A 23,154-nucleotide genomic window follows, 5' to 3' on the forward strand; every position below is an offset into this window, starting at 1 on the left:
ATCTTCGTCAGCGGAGATGGTTGGAACTGCTTAGTGATTATGATTGCACGATTGATTATCACCCTAGTCGTGCAAATGTGGTAGTTGATGCACTTAGCAGAAAATCTCAAGGCCGTAGTAATGCGTTGTATGCTAGTCAATCTCTTCTAGTAGACTTGAGATCAACTGGAGTACGGTTAGAGGTAGAAGATCAGGAGGTAGCCTTACTTGCTAATTTTCAAGTTAGGCCGATTTTAATTGATCGTGTACTTGAAGCCCAGATGGTTGATGAAGAGACCCAAGAAATAATGCAAGCAAGGAATTGGGGGAAAAGGAAAGACTTCAGAGTTTGAGAATTGGATGGCATGCTTATGGAGGAGAGTAGAATGTTTGTGCCAAATAATTTGGAATTAACGAAAGCAATTCTTGATGAAGGCATATCTCAGCTTATGTGATGCATCCTGGATGTACTAAATTCGACCATTTTATTATTGGCCAGTTATGAAAAGAGACATAGCTGAGTATGTGAGTAGGTGTGCCATTTGCCAACAAGTTAAAGCTGAAAGGAAGAAGCCGTTTGGGTTGTTACAGCCACTTCCCGTTCCAGAGTGGAAATGGGAAGATATTACTATGGATTTTGTGTACAAGCTTCCGCATACACATAATGGTTTTGATGACATTTGGGTGATAGTTGATCGGCTTATTAAGTCAGCGCATTTTATTCCAATGAGGGAAAAGTATTATTTGGGCCGATTAGCTAAGTTATTCATATTGAAGATTGTGAAGCACCATGGTGTTCCAGTGAGTATTGTTTTGGATCGTGACCCAAGATTCACTTTTAAATTTTGGGTGGCTTTTCAGGAAGTTTTGGGTATGAGATTACTTTATAGTACGACATATCATCCTCAGACAGACAAACAATCAGAGAGGACCATTCAGACGTTGGAGGATATGTTGAGATCTTCGGTGTTGCAGTTTGGCGATGCTTGGCATAAACGGTTGGATTTAATGGAATTTGCCTACAACAACAGCTTTCATTCGAGTATCGGCATGTCACCATTTGAGGCACTGTATGGTAAATCTTGTCAAACACCCTTGTGTTGGTCAGAGGTCGGAGAAAGAGTTTTGGTGGGCCCCGAGTTTGTAGATGAGACTACTCAGAATGTTCAGGTAATTAAGTCTAACCTGAAAGTGGCCCAGGATTGACAAAAGAGCTTAGCGGACAGGCATGCCACTGACAGGGTGTATAAAGTTGGTGATTGGGTGTTTCTGAAGTTGTCACTGTGGAGAGATGTAGTACGGTTTGGAAAGAAAGGTAAGTTAAGTCCCAAGTATATCAAACCATATATGATCACCGAGCGAGTTGGTGAAGTGGCTTACAGGCTTCAGTTGCCTTCTGAGCTGGCTAAAGTACATAATGTTTTTCATGTGTCCATGATTCGTCATTATGTTGTGGATCCATCACATGTGATACCTCCTCAACCATTGGAAATTAACCCGGATTTGACATATGACGAGGAACCAGTAGCGATTCTGGATTGGAAGGAAAAGGTTCTGAGAAACAAGACTGTGAGTTTAATGAAAGTTTTGTGGAGGAATCACTCAGTGGAGAAGGTTACTTGGGAGACAGAAGATCGGATGAGAGATTTGTATCCTCGGTTGTTCTATGGTTACTAGTGGGTAGTTGAGTTGTTTTGAATTTTGAGACGAAATTTCATAAGGTGGGTTGGTTGTGACAGCCCGTCCGGAATTAATTGTACCGTAGGTGTGAAATGACGATTTTGCCCCTAGTGGTTATTTGTCATTTTGGGTGATTGTTTTATGGTGTCGTTGGTTGCATTTGGACCGCACACCTTCATCCTCATCATCTCCGTCCTCCTATCCCTCTCTATCTCGAACATTCTCTCTCTTTCTCTTCAACTCCCTTTGTACGGACGAGACCTAAACCCCTTGCAAACGTTGCAGATCGAAGTGGAAATTAATACCTTTGTGTTCGTGAGGACCATACGAGTCCAACCATACCAATTTCAGGTAAGGAATCCTTCGATTTCACGTCGAACCAAGAATCTCCGATTTGGTCACTGTTCATGCACACGTGAAATGTTGTTTTTCAAGGAATTTGAAGCTTATAGGAAGCTTAGTGAGGTCCTTAAGAAGTTTAAGGTGGTTCGTTGAGTGGAATTGGACGTCGGGATCATGAGTTGCAAGTTTGGCCGATTTGTCTTGAATTTCTCCGGTGACATCTCGTGATCTTTGAGGTTTCAAACAGGTATAACGTTGGTCTACTCATCTTCAGCTTTCCATTGGTGCAAATTTCATAGAAATTGGTGAAGAAACGAGTGAGAACGAAAGGTTTAAAGTTTTCCCAAATTTCCGGCGATCGGCGTTTCGCCGGAGAAGACGACAGTATATTCCGTCAGTTTTGGACAGAATATGTTGACGTTGTTAGTCAGTTTTAACGAAATCTGTTAAGGTTTAACGAAATATTCCTGACGACGTTAACCGACGCCGTCAGTGTGCCTGGCACGTGGCCGCGTGTGGGGGCCCATAGGGCCGTGCCCTCGCCGGCCCATGGTGGCGCGTGTAGCCTTGAAAAATTATTTTAAAAATATGGTGATGTTCGTGAGGTTGAGTAGATCACGTTGGTGTATTTAAACACCCCATTTGAGCATTGTATGAGAAGTTATTACCTAGTTTTGGTTATGTGCTTTAAATTGACGTTTTTATAGTTGTTTCGCATATAGGTGAGACCTATCCTGAGGACGAGCGCAGTCACTCAAGGCTCGGGAGTTACGACCCTTCCACATACTAGTGAGTGGGTTTTTGGTTTTCCGTATATACCTATATATTTGTGGTTTTTCTCAGAAAATGAAATGGAATGTTTATTATGTTTTAAATGCCATGCATTGCGTTTGCCTATTTATTTATGCATTAGTAGTTACATATATTTATGATTAGTACTGTGAACGCACAGGTAAGTGTCAGGTAAGTTTATAGATTATGATTGTGAATTAGTGGTTATGTGAGATGCATAGAGAGCTCATAACCTGCACCCCCGGTGTTAGTGCTCCCGCCCAGAGTAGGGCACAGCCCTTCACGTGATGTTCACCTCCCGCACCACACGTTCATCTTGGATCCAAGTTAAGTGCACAGTCCTATCGTACAAACCGCTATAGGTGGTTCCGACTCGTAAGTAACCCACGATTATTCACCCAATCTTCACGTGATCGTAGCACTTGAGCGTATTTATTTACACCCAGTCCTGTCGTACAGACCACTTTAGGTGGTTCCAACTCGTGTGCAGGTATAGTTAGTGAGTTGGGGATTTGAGCTCTAGATTCAGCCGTACAGGTCACGTTAGGTGACTCCGGTTGACATGTCATTTGCATTGATTGACATTACTTGGGTTACTTAGATTTTATGTGAAGGCATTTGACATGGCATATTTCTGAACATGTTTTCGATATATGTGTATATTCTATTTTTTGGGAAACTATACAGGTTTTACGGTGAGGGGTTACAACTTTTGATAATGAAATGATTTTGAAAAGGTTTGTTTTTGCCCATTCACACTTTCTGTTTTGCGTCCTTTCAGGTTCTAGTTAAAAGCAGCTTTGGTGGTTCACGAGGACTTGTTAGTAGTTCTGACAGAACATCACAAATGTAGGATCATCTTTGGGTGTTGTGTAATTAATGTTTGTTCCTCTGGACTACAATAGGCTTTCTATGCTCTGAATATTGTTTATCACACTTACACTTACACTTGTACGTTTACTACATTGTTTTGTAGTTTGGTTTTTATTTTTTTTCGTACTTTTATTACTATCTTTTGCTTCCACACTGTGCACATGGCTACGTCACCCTCACGTGACGGCCAGCATGCCCTGATTTTGGTCAGGGTGTGTCATCACATGTAGGTGAGGCGTAAAAAATAGTAAAATTTGGACCTGTGAAATTACATTATTGCCCATCATTTTCTTTTTGTGATAGAAGACTAATTTTTCTTTTCACCCTCTTTTGGTTGACAAAGAGGGTTTCATTAATTAGTAGAGATTTTAATATTTTTAATCCCACAAATTATGGGTTTTTATTTAAAATCTTATTAATATAAACAACTATAAATTTCAATTTTTAATTTAAAAAATATAATAACGTACATAGAAATAAATTATCATATTAATTTCAGGGACTTCGATAAAAAATTGAAAACCAATAAGGCTTCAATAAAAAAATATTGATATCGAGGGACCACATCCAAAGTCTTCCTGTAAAAAAACTCGTTTCCATTTGCTTTCATGAAACGTGTCATTGTCTCATCTTGTATTATACGTGTTACTAATACTTTGATATTGTATTGAGTCGTGCTATCTATATGTTCCTTTTTAAATTTCACATACATCTGATAATTTATATTCTTTAATTTTCTTCATTTTATTTGATCTGATTATTGAAAATTTAAAAAAGTGTGTAATTGAGATATGAAACCATCTTTTGCAATATGAAAGTTACGCAATAGGCTCGACAACTCTGAAGTTTGACTTTCAAGTGTTAACCAACTAATTTAATATAAATATCATCATAATTTTTTTTTTTTTATAAATTTACTGGTATTTATTTATATAAAAAAAAAACATATTAATTAAGAATGTGTACAAGACAAACAAACTTCGAAAGGATTGCACAAGAAGCAACACGGAAAGGCTAAACTAAAACAGATAAAATCCCCACAAACAATCAAGAAATCCATAACAAATTTAGCATTATCTAGTTGTATCATCATTTGTACTATTTTTCTAATAGAGACGTGACCCATATGAGTTGGCAGACCTTATCTCTATTAGAAAGATGACACAGATGATGATACAACTAAATAGTAAGTTAAGCATTCCTCAAATAAAAATAACACAACCTCATGACCACCCCTACAATTGTTACAACTCTATCAATCTTATCCACTAGAAGCACAACATGTTATTGATAGAAATAAAAATAGTGTTACATGTGGGATGACGTAAGAATCTTGGAGCCATTTCTTATATGGTCAATAGTCCACTACTAATATTTGAGACTACATATTATGATACAAGCACATCTTATCCTGCAAAATTATTAAGTACTTCATCTTGTTTAACGAGTTATTTTTTTTATTTTTTTAATTTTTATAAGCTTTTAAATACTTGTTAATTGTCTATTGTTATTATAAATCTTTTTGAACTGTCATGCTTTCATGCATGATATATTCTTATGATATGGTTATATGCCATTAGTTAGTCTTTCGTTTTCTTTTACATATTTTTTTAGCTCTTTTTTTCTTTTTTATTGCTTTTCTGCATGCCAGATGCCATCTCTGTATTGCATGCATGCGTGCTAGTCTCCTAAGTCTGCAACTTTAATTTATATAAAACTATCAAAATCAAATCAACGGTGACTATTTTTTTGAACAATCAACGGTGACTACTAAACCTAAAAAAATTAAGGTTCTTTAATTTTGTTATATCAGAGTAAATTGAATTTTGAATTTCTCACTTATTATCTCACCGATTTTTCGTCACAAAAACATAAACTTTAAAGTTTAAACTCTTTTCCAAGTTCAAATCCTTTATGCTTCTCTTAGTGTAGAATATAGCTTGTAATAAATAAATAACTATTTAGGGCCTAAAATAAATGTATAAAAAAGAAGCATTTGTATGGTTCTTTCTTAATTGTTTTTAGTTTTTCAGGGGTTTTTATACAAATTTTTCCAAAATGTAGTGGTGGCTGAGTGAATTGATAGTATGCAATTAAACGTATTCCACCATTTCAGCCTCCTTTTATGGTCTCAATTTCACAATCTTACAAAAGTAATAGATGTCCAGCGCTCAGCAGTCAAATCACTATTAACACTTCACGTGAAGTGGCACTGCAAATTTGCAACAACCTTTGCTTTATAAATAAATATAGGCACACTGTCCTTCATACAAAAGGATTCCTATTTTTTTTTTTTTTTAAATAGGGTTTAGTTGTAAGATTTACTTCATATTGTACTTCAACAATTCTGAATCGTTTATTTTGTAAGTCCTAATTCATAGATCATCCTTTCAAAAATTCAATTCAATCTGAAACCATTTACCATGTTAATTATGACAATGAGATTTTATTGTTTCTCACAAGGTATATATGGAAAGTGGTCTATATGTACCAAACATGTGTAAACCTATTTATATGTACACGTTGATAAAAATTGAGGTTAGGAAGTCACATATAATAATAATAATTGGCATAAAGTTCGTCCCCAACCCCTTTTCTTTTTAGCTCTTAAACCATAATTATTACATGTAATTAAAACTTCCTGTTGAAAGGGAATCGTGTGGTGAAATTGAGAAGGAAGTGTTGCATTCATTTTCTAAATCCTCAAAACCCCAAAACTCATCTACTTCTTCTTCTTCTGCCATCTTCCACCTCTCTTCGTCTATTTCCCCTTCTGATTCCATCACCTCCAATACCTGCAAATATAGTGGCACATTAAGTTACTACATGATATATTTTACATATGCAAGCCATAACAAGTATACTAAACTCACAAAGCTCGCTAATTAGATTGGAAAATAATTTCTGCACTCTTTTTTCTATGTCTATCTTTTTTAACTTCCGTATATTATGTCTCCTTTGATTTATTCATTTTAAATGCCCTGAATTAAAAGACGTGTGCAGAAGAAAGACAAGGGTGTACAGACCCGAAAGAGTATATTATGGTACAATTATTTTAATATAGTTCTATGTTAAACTCATGAACTTATGCAAGGGGAAATGATATGAGATGAAGAATTTGTGATTTACATTGTGCATTTTTGCCTATGTATTCAATAGCTATATGAAAAGGATCACCGAAGCTGACATGGGTTAAAAAAAAACAGACAAATTAGGACCCACTCTCACAATCATTTTGGTGATCAGTTCTTAATCTTTTTTCCTAAACATGGTGCATGATTGAGTGATCACATCTTTATTTTAGCATAAATATTAAGGTTAGGTGGGAAGGAACCATTTGTTGGACAATAGCCATTGCGTGAAAAAACAAAAAAAACAAAAAAAAAAAAACCAAATGGCCTGCCATATACCAACTCCCAAAGAGAGAGCTAAATACAATTAGTTTCTTGTTTCTGGTTATAACTGGTGAAAAATGATGCAGAAAGTCATTACAGACAAACAACCACATACCATTTTTAAACCATTAAGTATGGCTACTGTAACCAAGTAGCTAGCTCATGTAGATAACCAAAGCACTTGTGTAAACTTTTGATTATTAAAAGTGCTTTTAAATTATAAGCATCTTTTTGTGAATGTAACACAAGTGCTTTCAACAAACCCCACATTTCAATTTTTAATATAATTACCATCGTGTGACATTGTCATTTGTTGAAAACGTCAGACTCATATATGATAAGTTTATTAATATGTAATACGTTGTTATATTAAGGCACCGCATGAGCTTATTTTAAGTAAAATAAATAGGTACCTCGGTCATAGAAGGGCGCCATGTTGGAGATGCTCTAATGCACATAGATCCCGCAAAGGCAAGTCTTTTCAACTGTGTAACATCATAGGCCCCTCTCAGCCTTGGATCTACTAGCCTTTCAATCTCCCCAATATTCAAAATTGGTTTTGCCTGTTGAAAACACATTTAAAATTCCAGTCGAACCACAACAATTTGCAAAATATAATACATATATTTTCAATTAGTCGTTAAGAAATAATAGGACAAAGACTTGCATGCATTTCTCGAGACAGCGTCTAAGACCAGTATAATTATATGTGGTCGCGGTAATGTTAAAACAAATGATAATATATTGTTAGCTTAAAATGTCGAGGAGTATATGTAAGTCCTTCCCAGCCGCGGAATATGTTAACTTGTAATTAATAGACTAAATCATATAATAAGATTTGAAAGGGTTTCCATTTACTTACCCAGCTATGTAAGCTTTGGTGAGACCCATCCACTGGTTTCCTCCCTGAGATGAGCTCTAACAAAATTACTCCAAAAGCAAACACATCGGTTTTCTCATCCACAATCCCATGCATGTAGTACTCTGGTGCTAAATGCCTGCAAAATATATAGAATATCAACAATTAATCATTTGTTCTGGCAAAAAAAGAAAAACAATTAACCATTTTGAAATCTGGATTAAAGTTGTTAATAAGTCATTGGATTTGATGGATAAAAGCTTGTAATTATTAAGATTGAGTACCCAAATGTCCCTTCAATTGGAGCAATTGAATGATGAGTCCACTGAGATGGAAGCCATTTTGCCAGACCAAAATCTGATATCTGTAAAATTTCAAACAATAAAAACATCAAATTCAATAAATTATTCTCAAATCTTGATTAAGAAAAGGAGCAAGAGACTATGGTTCTATGTGTACCTGTGGTTCCAAATCCAGAGTCAATAGAATATTTGTAGACTTAATGTCCCTGTGAATTATCCTTCTCTGGCAGCCCTTGTGCAAGTAATGGAGGCCTCTTGCTGTCCCAATAGCTATCTTGTACCTTGTTTTCCAATCCATAGGCGGCAAATCCTCATCTACAACAAGGTTTCAAGAAAATAACCCAGAAATTAAAACCCAATAAGCAAAACAAGATTGCTAGATTGTTACTTTGGCGGAAAACGATTTCTGCACGCCTTTTTAAAGAATAATCAAGGGCCAGAAGAAAGCGGGTGTGCAGAAATCGCTCCCCTAAACAAATTATTGTGGAATGTTTACCATGGAGAAGAGAAGCAACAGAGCCTTTGGAGGAGAAATGGAAGATGAGATAAAGGCCATTGTCAATACAACAACCCACAAGAGACAGAACATTTGGGTGGCAGACATGTCCAATGGTCCCAATCTCATTCAAGAACTCCTTCTCTTTCCTCTCATCTGTCACAGCTTTTGTGAGCCTCTTCACTGCAATCTCCGCACCATTTTCTAGAATTCCTCTGTACACTTGTGCATACCCTCCTTTCCCAACCAGATTGTCTGCCAAAACCCACATCACAAAATGTGAAAAAATATCAAATTTCAATCACCCAGACAAAACCCAGAGAGGATCAAACAGTTTTTGAAGGAAAACAAGCAAAAACCTACCTGAGCTGAAAGCATTTGTGGCATCAGAAATCTCTTCATAGGAGAAGCATTTCCAAGTGGGTCTTGGAGAAGGCTCTTTTGCTTCAACATTCTTCAGGATTTCATTGTTTTCTTCGCCTTTGGAGACATTGGGGCTTGTGGGTTCCTCTAGACTTCTCCATTTGAGGGAGAACAGCCTTTTCAGACTGTTTGTTCTAATGTATTTCATTGCTGCAAATTTCTGAACTGTGAAAAGCACTTTTTCATATGCAGAGCAAATGAGCAATTGAGCAACAAATCTCCAGCCAGAGCCTGCTCTCAAGTGAGAAGCAGAAACAAAGGGGACCGAAGTCCTCTCTCAATTTAAGGAGAAAGAGGAAGAGGAGGGGCAGAGCCAAGGGATGTCTGTTTCTTATGGGTTGGTTCAAACTTCAAGGAAGTGTTGTCCAGTTTTTGCGGGTGTGGGTGTGGGTGTGGGCGCGGGTGTTGTGGGACTCGGTAGAAATGATGGTTATCCATGCATGGGATAATTTGCTTTTATAGAAGGTTGATAAGGGTCTTTTGGAAAAATAATTTTGCCTCCTTCGTGTAACGATTCATTAGTTCTATTAAATAAATGATCGATTCACATGTGTTTAGTTTTAGAACAGTGGTTAAGAAGTTATTCTTTCTTACTTACGAATTATAATACAACACATATCTAGTAAAACGTTGTTGATATTAAAAAAGAAGTTTTTTAGTGTGCACGTATCAAACTGTAATTTACATACAATAACAATTGGGTAAGTCTCTTTTTTTTTTTGTGGATATCATAAAAAGGAAAGGGAAAACAAAAGGGTACAACACCTTACGAATTAAAACCCCTCATATAAGCTTCCCCGAGAGAATCATAAAACGAGGCTAATACAGTAGCAGCAAGTAAAGTTCTATTGGAGAATAGAGTCCCATATTGAAAATATAACAAAATAATACATACCTTATACGTGGAAGTTTCATTACTAATTATCAGTGATAACTTTTGTGATAAAACTCAACACCTAATAATAAATGGTTAAGTTAAAATAGTATGTGTGATGTGGGTAGTTAACCATGCCGGGCTCAAAAAGTTATCAAATTTTATCCTGAAAGCGTTAATTTTTCTACTTTTATGTCCTTACATGGGTTACTTTATTATATATTTTTATTTAGATGTAAATATTCAAGAAGCATTTTCGTTTGGTTGCTTGAAATATTTTGTACAAATGGAGGTGACTTTCACACATTCATTTTTATTTTTATTTTTCAAATTATTAAATAAATTAAACGAAAACAACGGACATGAGTAAAAAAAACTTGATTAGAGTTTTGGCCTTTAGCTTTTGGTAAGAGGCATGAGATTAAAGACAATTTGGAGCGGCAACAGATCATTTGGTTGCACTCTTGTGGGGAACCACTATATTGACTAGCCAATGTACTAGTCAACTGAGGACAAATTGTTAGAATCCCACAAGCATATAAATCAAACAAACTTAGAAGGTTAAAACTTAACAAAAACTTCGATTAAGTTTTAGTCTTAGTTAAGTTCACTTGATTAATAAAGTATCAATACTAGGAAACCCTACAATGTTTAGTTCCAACAAGGTTATAAATAAGGCTTTGTAAATTATTGAACACAAGGAAGTTTTTGGCTGGAAAAACCCATCTTTAGGTTAAAAAACCAGGGACTCTTCACTGAGTCCAACTCACTAGTGTAAACAAAGGTTCATACAACACAAGCTCAATTTCTAGATCCCTGTCTATGGAGCAGCTTTACCTTTGTACAACCTTGCTTTACACGAGATGAACTTCGTCGGTCTTCACGAAGTGGCAACTCCTCCTGAGTTCATTACCTTGTGGCACCGAGATCAACATGATCAATGATGTGATATGATTTTATGATTTGTACAAGGGATTTGGATTCAACTGACCAGTCAGGTTTTTCAGTCAAACAGTTGAAGAAGAACCTAACATGAATCCAAGAGATTGGTCTATGAAGGATATGAAAACTTAGGTTTAGACCAAAATGTTAATGCAAAACCATTAAAACAATGTAACCCTAATATGCAGTGATTGGGTGTTTATGCATGAGTTGGTTTTATGGCTAGGGTTTCGATTTAGAAGCTTAAAAGGTAGCTCTAAGCAAAATGCACTCTTTTTGTGAAAATCTGAAAATCCTAACCAAGGAACAAATGAAACCTTGAAAACCTTTATAATGGAAGAGATGAATGTTTCAGACAATGGGAACAAGGAGACATGTGTCACAAGCCAAAGAAACCTTCCCAGATCAAGGGTGAAAGTTCCACGCACGGAAAAAGGTGTTAGATGGCCCATTTGGGCTGTCTCATTTTGCGTGCCTAGACAGCTGGAAAACAGACGAAACTTCTGACTAGACACCTACACTAGACAAAAGAAATTCTCGAAAAATAAGCCTGGCATACATATGCAGGCGTATGATTCAAACATTTTGTAGTGAAGATGGCTAGTGCTTTGACAAGTTCAATCCCCAGTAGTAATTCCAAATTATCATTGCACCCTAATTCTAAACTATGAGCATGTGTACTACCAGATACAAGATTTGATAAGGGAAGCCAAACAGTAAAACTAATATTTAACAATGGTGGTGGTCATGGTCAAGGTCATGTCAAGATGGTGGTGGTGCTAGCAATGACGATGGTGGTGGTGTTGCCAGCAACGACGATGGTGGTGGGGGATGGTTGCGGTGATGGCAAGGTGGTGGTGTGGCGATGCTGGGGGGTTGGGGGGGGGGGAGGGGCAAGAGTGGTAGTGGTGGTGGTGGTGGTGTTGATGGTGGTGGCAAATATGGTGGTTGTTTTAAACTCCTACTTATATGGGATTGAAAAATAAAAATTGCTTAGATGAAATTTGAAGTAGAGTTGTCCCAATATATACAAACTGAGGCCTAAGAATGCAATCAAGCATTTCTAATTTAGTGCTTCAATGTAATTTTATTTAAATTAACTAGTGAAATTAAAAAACATTCTAATCCAATGTACCAATCATCTCCATAACAATATATATGAAACTCAGGCACACCAAATTAGATTTAGGAGAACAAGAGAAAATTTTTATTTTTCCTTCTCTTTTGTCGAGAATACAATAAATGAGGAAAGTTTTAAGTTGCATGTAGAATAAGAGCATCTATAAATGAGATGTCAAAATGTCCAAATCAACAATAATGGTAAGAAAAGAAGGTAATAATGTTTTCCAATCGAGAAACCAAATATGAAAAATTATCGGTATGGATATGAAAAATTATTGGACCTCGTTTAAAGTGAGGCCTAAAATACATGCCTCTTTTGCCTTCTAAGCTGACTCTGTTTGAGGTTGAATTTATGATTTTATGTTTTTTTTTACAAAAAATTTCCAATTTTTATGTTTGTAAATCTAAACCAGAGAATACATAGCCACCAAATTCAGTTTAAAATTATGACTGTCATACAAATTTCAAGTTTATATTCTAATTCAAACAAAGCTTTCTTACTCTATAGGAACAGTTAGGAAAATAATTTTTTTTTTTTTTTTTGGAAAACAGTTTGGAAAATAATTTGGTACCAATCCTAAAGCATTTTACATATTAAAAAGGTCAATTTATTTTCTTTTTGTTACAAAGGGACTTCTCCTTGAAAAATTTAAGAGCATCTCTAAAAGAGACGTCAAATGTAAACATCATACTGATATTTGATGTATGTGGCAATTTGTCATTTTCTACAATTTTATGCTCCACCCGATATCTTAAATGTGACAACCAGTGCCTAATTTTACATTTTATAAATTTTAAAAGCGTGAATTGACGAAAATGCCCTAGAGGCAAGGATTTTGACTTCCATTGGCCATTTTTTTAGAGAGATGTACAAGTCATTCTTTTGGAGTATTTGCGTAGTAATCATTGTCACGAATGCATAGGCGAAAACTGTTTGTGAGTCCGGATTATAATGGTATAGTTACGGACGTTTGAAATTGGTTATTTAAAGTTTAGCTATAAATAAATTGAACTCCCACCTTGTGGGAAAGAAACCAATCAGATTTTAAGCAAGAATAAGGGGACCAATCAGCTGTTTTGTTTAAGTGACCAATTAGATATGTTAGAAGGAGGACCAATCAGAAATTAGAGAGAGAGGGATCAGCCAATCAGGAAGGAGAGAGAAGAACCTCATCCCCTTCCCTTTCAACCCGTGCACACCACACAACCCAGTTCGACCTCCCATTGGCCGATTCCGGCCAACTCCGGTAGAGTTTTTCAATGGCACCACCACTATCTTGAAGTTCTCATTCCCCTCTACAAAACCCACTCAAGAATCACCTTGATTAACCACAGTATGTGGCAGTTTGAGGCCACGAAAGTTGACGAAAATCAACAGTGCTTCGGCCACTCTTTTCAATTTCTCGGTGAATCAGCAAGGCGATGGGCGATGCCACCACTTGGGCTTTGTAGTTCATCATCCTAGGAGAAAATCCAAACCAACCTTGACCGCGTTGGACCACCGTAGACGACGAATCGACGCCGAGAAGCTTTAGGCACCTACCGGTTTTATGGGCAAAATTGACCATCTTCCGTCCACTTTTGGACTTCGTGGCCGATGATGATCGTTCGTGACATCTTGATATTCATGCTAGGTAGTCGTGGCGTATACCTCAGGTGAGTGGGTTTTTTCCTTTTTATAGTATATATATGTATATATATGATTGATAGTTCCACAAATGCTTTTAAAATTGATTTATGCGTTTTATGCCATGTTAATATATATTTTAAAATACTATGATATGGTTGAGTTTTAGATTGCATCATGACATATCCATATGCATATTACCTGCATATAATTGTTATGAATGCTTAGAGGTGTTAAGGTGAACACGAGATGCGTAGGTAAGTTCAGGGGAGTTTATGGTGTTATTTGAAATGATTGAGTTATGGCTTGACTATATTTATGCTTTATGCAATAATAGGCAACTCCGACACTGTCGTACAGGTTGCAATAATAGGCAACTCCGACACTGTCGTACATGTTGCAATAATAGACAACTCCGAAATTGTTGTACAAGTTGCGATAGGCAACTCCGACACTGTCGTACAGGTTGCATTAGACATCTCCGACTCATGTGTTATCATAAATTGATTTATGAGTCATACATGTTGCGTTAGGCAACTTCGACTCGTGTGTTATCATAGATTGATGAGCACCTGATTTTTATATACTGCTGCTGATATGTAGTGATTTAGAATATTCCTGGATTTACTGTTGATTTACATTTGATTTCATACTTATACGAAGTATGATTTCCTGAAAACTATACAGGTATTACAATGAGGGATTATAATGTTTAGAAGGTCTTTATTAAAGCGTTATTTTCAGGCCCACTCACTCTTGTTTTTTATCTCTCCAAGTTCCAGTAGCAGAGTTTTCGTATCAACGAGGATTCATGGCAAATCTTGGTATTGGAGATTACCTTCGAAGGTATGATTTTCAATCCACTCTATTGTACTTTACTTATACTCTGACATTACGTGTGAAATGGGTTCATTTCCGCTCACAACGCACTCTCGTATTTAGGCTTTTAGGTTTAAATTTATTCACATATTCCACATCACTATACTTTATGGCTTCATCACCTTCCAGGTGTCGGCCAGCACAACTTGATTCGAAGTCCTAGTGGACAATTCGGGTCGGGGTGTGTCATTAAATAATAATGTCATTCTAGAATTTTTTTTTTTTTTTTTTTTCATCTCTTTGTGATGTCTAATTATTGAGGCAACCAATCAAATACTTGAAACACACAACAAACATTTATTATGATTAAATGCATTACACCTATTAAAAAATTATGAAATTAATTGGACAACACTTGTCAACTTTGACGCCAGATGGCTTTACCTTCAATTGTCTCTACTCCACATAAGAAATTGAAGGCTCAGTTGGAAAGAATTTATTACCAATTTTTTACTGTTATATGTTTATGTAGCAATTTTGGCATCTGTAAAATAAAATTAACTTTGGTTTTAAGTGTGGACTCAATTGGAACTTTGTAAGTTATGGCAACCTAAATGTTGGGCATTGCTCAAAAGAAGTTATTAAATATGTTGATGCTTGACCTGTAATAAGTGTCTCAATTTTGAATATATTAAATATAGAAACCGGATGACATCTTCTGCAATATAATGTTGTTTTCAAGACTTGCAGCATTTAATAGAGACAATATTGCATGCGTAATATTGTAAAGTAAAATGTTAGGCCTTGTGACAACAATAAACCATACAATATTAGTCAAGATGAAGGATATAGACATGCTTTGATTAAGTTTCAAAAATAATTATTCAATTGATAATAAATAGATCATCATTTGTGTTATTTAGTACACGCCAAAATCAATCGATAAAAATAAATTGGAAACTCCTTTATATATAAATAAATCCAAATGAATTAAAGGGAAAATCATTAAATAATGAATTACATGTTATTCTTCAGCATATGCCTCCCAAAGTAAAATGAAAAAGATAATACTTATTGTTTTCCCATATGATAGTTAAACGAACTTGAAATTAAATGATTTTTATTTTTTTTTAAATTTTTCACAGAGGTGATCTTTAGATAATAATAAATAAAAAATGTACGGTTCTTATTATGATATTTGTACAGTGAACATACATTAATGATAAGTGGGAAACCTATGGGGAAACACAAGTAAACGTAGTAGTTATTTAATTAGTTGATAATTTGATACTTATAAGTGACTACCGTAGGTAATTACACTTCTGAAAAATGAGAGTTGAAACCTACAATCGATCTGCTGCTACTGTTTTATTATTTGGTTCTATGATTGCATATATACACGAAGTTTAATCGATATAAATTACATGTTTTAAACATGTTCCGGGAAACAATTAACATGAAACTGTTTAATTACTTCTCATAATTCATATTCTTGTATCAAACAATAATCAATGAGCATAAGTAACTGGACACGAGTGAATTTGGAGCAGAAGGCATGATACTGTTAGTACATATGAGTTGATTTACAAAAGCTTTAGAAATGGACAAATCGTTTAGTAGCATATTGATGATCCAACATAACAAGCAGTTAGATCCAACATAACAAGCAGTTAGAAATGGACAAATTGTTTAGTAGCATATTGATGATTAGGCGGCCATTAGTATTAGGTAGCCTTTTATCATATTGCTTAGAGATTATTGAATAATTAAGACTTTACTTATTAGATAATGTCATCTTAGGTTTAGCCGAATAGGATATATATGGAACCCAGTCACACACTAATTAGGAGTCAATCTTGAATAACTATGGATTTATATTTATATGTTTTTAGCGTCAATCGGCCGGAGGCCTTATGAAATCACCATATGAATGAATCAAATTGCTCACGCTTGTTAATAAAGAAAAGGATTTGCCCTAGCAAGAAGTAATAGAAAATAAGTGCAAGTTATACATCGGTTATAGTATATCAGTTGAACTAACGCATGTTGAAATGTCTATACATGAATATTAGGATCACAAATTGTGTCACATCCCACATGTTTCCACATTGAAAATATAGAATATTTTAGCATGCATATATATTTATATGTATATGTAAACTTGTGGTCCTTTCTTAATATCGGTTTGTAAAGAGAGAAATAAATCATGTTCATAAGCTACTGTCACTTGTATAGTTAGCAGACAAGATGTTGGTTACATAAGCTTGGTGGATTATAGTCGTATATATCGATCCTTTGGTGCTTCATATTGAACAAATAAATAAATATATTTATACAATTACATTGTAGTCCTTCAAACAATAATATCTTATTTACACTAGGTTCATTTTCATTATAGTTGTGCGTATGAATTACTTGGTTTAGTAACCAACAGGGGGTGGCCTAGCGTTGGGAATAAATTTCAGGCCCGTATTTCATACGGCACGTCCTGAGTTTGATTATTAGTGCTGATAATCACACAATGGTGGGCCAAGAGAGGCTGAAATACCTCTGTTAGTCTTTTCTATCCCTGAAAGAGTGGACTACCATGATGAATCCACTAGTTGATTCCTTTTTAAAAAGAAAAAAAAAATTACTTGGTTTAGTGAAAAGTTCATCTTATCCTGCTCATAAAATCATGACAAATTGTTTGGTCAAGATTTGTTGGGAAACCCTAGCTTTTACTAGCCAAAGCCCAAAGGGAATAATCAAAGGTGGAGTAAGGCCACCGGGTTACGCTAATATTTGTTTGGTCAGCCTATATTTTGACTGGATGCTCAATATCCATATATTTTTAAGTTAAAAAAAAAAAAAAAAAAAATCATCAAAGAGGCAGTTCCCCAACAGTTTTGGGCCCAGCAGGAAAAAACTTTTTTAAAATAAAGGATTATCTTCAGAAAGGGATGTTTTCCCGCCAACCAAGAACTATAAAAATGCTTGTACCTTTTCCACCAAATTATCTCTGCATGTGCAGTTTTTTAATAAACAAATAAAGTGATGCATGCTTTACTGTTCACAAGTTGCAGTAAGCAAATAGTGCGTGTGTGTGGGGTTAAAATAAGATCATTTCTTTAATCAAATTAACCGAGTTTTGAAAGGAGATAGAAAATCTGAAACGAGACTGTTGGGGAGCAGTAGAATCTTTGAAATGTCAAAAAAAAAATTTGACTGTATACGGCTATGTACATTTGGAGCTGGTGAATAGCAACAGCTCCAATATGGATCGCTGGTCCCCAAAATTATTTGTACCTATGGACATGGGAGGGTGCGAGTCTTAACTGCTTTTTCCAGTTCTTGGTATACGCATGCAATGCAGGGCCTGTCGTTTTAGGTATAGTTGTTATCTTCATGGCAATCAATCATGGGGAAGGGGGAAAGGAGTCAAATCAGAGGACCGGTTTTTAATATTTACTCCATTGATATCCTTAAACCCTATAACTTGTGGGGTTTTATAGCTCTAGGCAAGGTTCTATAAAACGCTAGGCGTTAGTTGGACGGCCGGCTGGGGCCTAGTGCCTAGGCGGTTAGGCAGGGCCTAAACGGGTGTCTAGGCGGCTAAGGCAGATTTAAGTATATGTGTAAAATTTTAGAATTTTTTATGTTGATTTTGTAACATTTAGTCAGCTCATTTATTTTAATCATTGTTGGGCTTTTGTTTTTCATTAAAAATGAATTGGGCCTTGTTTTCTTATTAATAAAAAATAAATTTTATTCCCTAGTTTTTAAAGAAACTCAGTGGGGAGGGCCAAACCGCAAACCCCTTAGTAGCTAAGCCCTAAGGGGGATAGGATATGGGCTGCTGGAGCCAATGAGGTGCTGCTGGACCTTCAGCTTACTTTGGGCTCCCAACCTTGGGGTCGCTCCTTCACCTTCCTCTCCCTTTAAAAAAGAAAAAAAAAAAAAAAAAAAAAAAAACCTAACTCTAATTATCCAAGCTCAGCCGCCCCATTTGGTTCTTTGCAATTTCAGATACCTTTCTCTCTCTCTCTCTCTTCCCAACCAAGTCGTCCCTCTTCTTTACCTTGCAATTGCAAATCCACTATCTCGTCTTACATCTTTACTCTTTAATTGCAGATCGATGTTTATCGCTCTCATCCCAGCAAAATTGTCTCACTTCGTTTTCTCTGCAATTGCAGATCGAAATGTTGGGATGGTCGCTCAGTCGTCCAACCTCATTACCACAGCGGAAGAACAACGCTATAATTGACTTACCATCAAAGCCGTCTAGGCGGTTGCCGAGGCCGCCTCGCCTGCCTAGCTCTCGTCTAGGCACCGCCTAATACCCTTTCCGATTTCTTCAACGATTTTGGTTTAATCATGGCGGTGAACCAAAGCCCAGCGCCTAGGCGGTTGCCTAGGCTGCGTTTTAGAACACTAGCTCTTGGCATGTAAACATTAATTACCCATTAGATATTATGGGGAGTTGCATTAAGGATCCAAATCATCTCTCGGTCTTTGGCTATAATTTGCTTTAACTCGACTAAGCTATTAGTAACATACTTTGAAGTTTAACAAGTAACACGAGTGATTAATCCTTATATATTTGATGTACAAATGGATTACAAGTATGGGTCAGTAATAACAAAGCTACGTCACTGCAACCGAGCTAACCATAAGTTCATAACTAGGTTTTAACTTCATGAAATATTTATCGTTATTATCATTCATGTGAGTTGGAGTTGAGAATTCCCCAATCAACTAAAGACAAATACCGCTTGACCAAAGACAAATTGGTTAGTGGACATCAAATTTTCGGTGAAGTAAATGTTTACCAACATGTTAAAATCTCGATATGCAAGGGCTTATATGGCATGCATTGTGTGTCTAACAAATCGTACACATGAAAAGTGACTCATCAAAATTGGACAAGTAATCAAGAGTGACACATCCTCACACCCATACGCTCAAACTCCCGTACTCTCGAACACTCAAAAGATTCAGAAAGCTCCCTGTTGGAACCAAATTTGCGCACCTCCGTGAATGGTGGTTGAGCACAAATTCAAGTAATTTGCAAAATAGTGAAACAATCGTGATCAAGCTTAGGGGGGTTGGTGTCAGCCAAAGGCTCTCTGACGGTCAAGTTAGTGAATAATTTTAGACTCAAGCAGTGGGTAAGAAAATACAAGCGTTTAGATTGTGTTACCATAAATGAACCCTAGATGGGTATATTTAATTATACCGTGGGGTAGAAAGGCCTTTTTAGGATAAAATCTTCATTCTATGCTAGGAGAATCCAGGAGGATATCTAGAAGTAGATATTGCTTACTCTTCGGAGTTGTGATTACTTGCGCAACATGTCAATTCCTAGATTGTGGGAACTCCAAGACTTATAGGATCTGGTTGTGTGCATATCCAAATCAGATCGCATGTCTTATGGAACAAGCCCAGAGTAGAGTTATGGTGTCACTGATACTCTGTCTGATATAGCTTCGCCCAGAGCTGGTGAGTCAATGACCGACCTTCTGAGCTAACTATATTCGGATTAGCCTTACTTCGGCCTTGAAAAATCATGGCCTCATAATTATTCCTAACTATTCGTCTAAGAGGCAACTTGTTCCCTTTGAGGATGGATTGTTATCCAAAGACCATGCCTTTCGAAGTAAGCTGGAATACGTACCGTTTGGTTTTCAAATTCTTGAAATTTTGTCTGGCTCATTAAATCGAGCCAGTTGAATTGTTCTTGATTTCCTTCATGCATTCATCTAAAATTAACCATCATGATAATGCACGCCTCCGTTTTGCATCTCATTGATCGGTCTTGATTCTTGTCCACGTGGGTGTAGGATGACATCTCTTTATCTTCAATGGTGAGATCTTTTCCTGGTTTTCCTTTATATAGCCCTCTCAAATCATAGTTTTCTTTATTTCTTCCTCTTTTGTGCCATGACTTCTCTTTTTTTTTTTCTTTCTTAACCATAGTCTTCTTCTTGGTTCTTTGATGAAGAAAACTTCAATCCCAGAAAATTATGCTGCACACAATAAACCCCTACGTGTTCTTAAAAATGTTTACCTATTTCCTGTAACTCGCCCTATTATATTCCACACTTCTTACAACTCGTTCTATGACATTTATCCCTTCGTAAGGCTCTCCATATGGGCTTCGTGGAAGGGTAGGATCTGCACGAAGTGTGAAGATCCACTAAAGGGTCTTTGTCACCGCTTTCTTCCACATTTGATGTTTGCTGACGGTGATAGTGACAACCCTTCGTTCAAACACTCACCCATGTGGCATCATGTGGCTTGAGTGTTTGGAATTGCACTAGAGTTCCCTATAACCTTCTCCTTCATTGGACACCTTATGCAGAATTTACACCGGTGTTCGATTCACTCGAGGATGATGGGATGCTTTGGCATTCTAAGACGATGACGGTGGCAGATCTCTATCTGAATACTCGTCCTCAATGTTGGCGCAGCGTGATGATGGTGGTATTCTCTCTAAGACCAATGATTCCAATCCGATATGTTGTTCTACCTTTAAAATTTCTTTTTTGCTAAGGGTGATAGCTCTTCTCCCCAAACTATTGTACTAGTATGATCTTCTTTATAACTTTGAAAATAATCAATCCTTTGTGTGAGAATCTTCCTGTCTTGTGTATCTTTCAGCTCAGCATAATGAATTTCCAATTCGATAAATGTTTCCAAAGAAAACGAACTTCAAGAAATAAAATAAGTAACAGAGCAAAATGTAAATAAATTTGTGGGCCTGGGACAAAGTTTTAAGAAACCCCCTTGGTAATGTAGGCTCGAAAAAACATTCCCTCCTAAACCCCCTTGGTAATTGCCGGAGATAAGTTAGCAAAACCTTTTATATCATTCCCATGTTTTTAGGCTAAGGGTTTCGACAATGGCAATGTAGTAAGGGATTTTTCTTCCTAGACTGGATTGCACGTTCGTTTCTAGTGAATCTTATATGAAAGTTCTTTGGAAACATGGTCGTCGGCATGTTCGTCGGAAATACTTTTTGAATCTTTTTGTCAAACCCTATGCGTCGGACTTGAGTGTTTCCAATTAGACTACTCGGATTAACTAACCCAAAGCATTCTACGTATTAAAGCTCCGTTGGAATAAATTCCTCTTGGGGATTGTCTAGTTTGGATATCCTCGTCAAACCTACCAACACATGGTGCTGCTGAGCCATTGTTCTAAAAATCCCTGTCTAGCACCACCTAGGCCCTACCTAGGCACTAGGTGGCTGGCCACTGCCCCGATTTGTCCTTAGATGTTTGAAAATTAAGATTGTGCGCCAAACCTGTTTAGGAATCTGCCTAGCCCGCCTAGGTAGCGACTCTCACTTAGATAGAAAATCGATAACTATCATTTTGCATTTTATTTTTTCAATAAAATGTAAGAGACTTGTTGAATACTTGGATGAATACTTATTATATGCATGTTCTCGTGTTTTTAATATGTTTTAATACTTTATAATCTATATGTCATTTTATTTTGTAATTTATCTATAAAATTATGTTTTTTTTAAGTATAAATGAACACTTATTTATACAATATATAATAAATTTACTTGAACCCACCTAGGCCCCATGCCTAGCTGCCTAGGCGCTAGGCCCCAGCTCGTCGCTCGCCTAGTACCTAGCGTCTTTTAGAACCTTGTGTAGAGCATATTTGACTTAGTATGTTGGTCCAAGAAAGAAGTAGTCGTACTCGGGGTCAGAGTTCAGAGCCACCCTTAGATGATTTCTAGATCGCCCTTTCGACTATTCCCTTGAATGGCGTAAAGCCTGGGTTTGAATATTATAACAGACAACCTTGCTGGTTACATAAACTTTCCAGAGGCTGGATGGTGCATTGGACTTCCAGGTCAGGGCGTCATGTGCCCGTGCCTGTAGCCTGCCAATCGTTACCACGCTTATTATGGTTTGAGTCACCTAAGCTACTAACCATTCAAGATGGATTGGGCTAAGGAAAACTGCTTTGATAGTTTTACTTTGAACTTTTTAGATTTGCATTCATGAGAAGTTTTTCAAAGTTGGTGCCCTGTTTGAATGAGTAGGGTACTCTCCTGCATCACAAGGAAAAGAAAGAACAAATATTTATGACGAATAACTTTTCTTTATTCATGATTCAAAGTAGAATTAGATTGATAAAAAGGTGTGATTGAATTTGAAAAGTATTGCGTATATATCTTCGGGATGGTGAATCAAATCACTGGTGTAGTTTTAAGAAAAAGATTATATGATGTAAAAATTACACCAGGGATCAATTTAGACAATAAGCCTATGGTGTGGTGTGAGGAGATGAGTTCTCCATAGACTTGTCTTCACACAGATGGTGGCGTTGCGATTAAGTCTGGAGATGACTGTAGACATATCCCTTGGAGGGAATCAAACCACAGTTCATGTGGTGCGCTTACGGAAATATTTTCTGAGCTTGACGATGTCCCATTTCTTGGTGATCGGGGTTCCGTCCATATGCTCTAGGTGATAGATTCTGGTGCCCCTACTCTGGCGATCTTGTATGGTCCTTCCTAGTTCGCTCCAAGTTTGCCTTCCCCTGGGATATTAGTATTCTCAAAAACTTCTCTTAGGACCAATTCCCCGGCTTGCAATATCCTGGATTTGACGCTTTTGTTGTA

The 23,154-nt window shown here is 36.6% G+C and overlaps 1 protein-coding gene across 1 annotated transcript; it reads right to left on the reverse strand.

The window, feature by feature from the left end:
• Window positions 1–6,199: 6,199 nt before the first annotated feature.
• On the reverse strand, window positions 6,200–9,573 carry LOC137738326 (Protein kinase superfamily protein). The gene is made up of 7 exons (XM_068477963.2): window positions 9,082–9,573; window positions 8,719–8,973; window positions 8,380–8,537; window positions 8,205–8,284; window positions 7,924–8,059; window positions 7,475–7,624; window positions 6,200–6,461 (listed from the first exon to the last, which is right to left on the reverse strand). Exons 1-7 carry the CDS (start codon window positions 9,287–9,289, stop codon window positions 6,288–6,290), a joined length of 1,161 nt encoding a protein of 386 aa, XP_068334064.2. The 5' UTR covers window positions 9,290–9,573; the 3' UTR covers window positions 6,200–6,287.
• Between the last annotated feature and the right edge of the window lie 13,581 nt (window positions 9,574–23,154).

The sequence above is a fragment of the Pyrus communis genome, chromosome 13, assembly GCF_041283825.1.
Source record: "Pyrus communis isolate YQ-2024b chromosome 13, ASM4128382v1, whole genome shotgun sequence".
Taxonomy (NCBI): Eukaryota; Viridiplantae; Streptophyta; class Magnoliopsida; order Rosales; family Rosaceae; genus Pyrus; species Pyrus communis.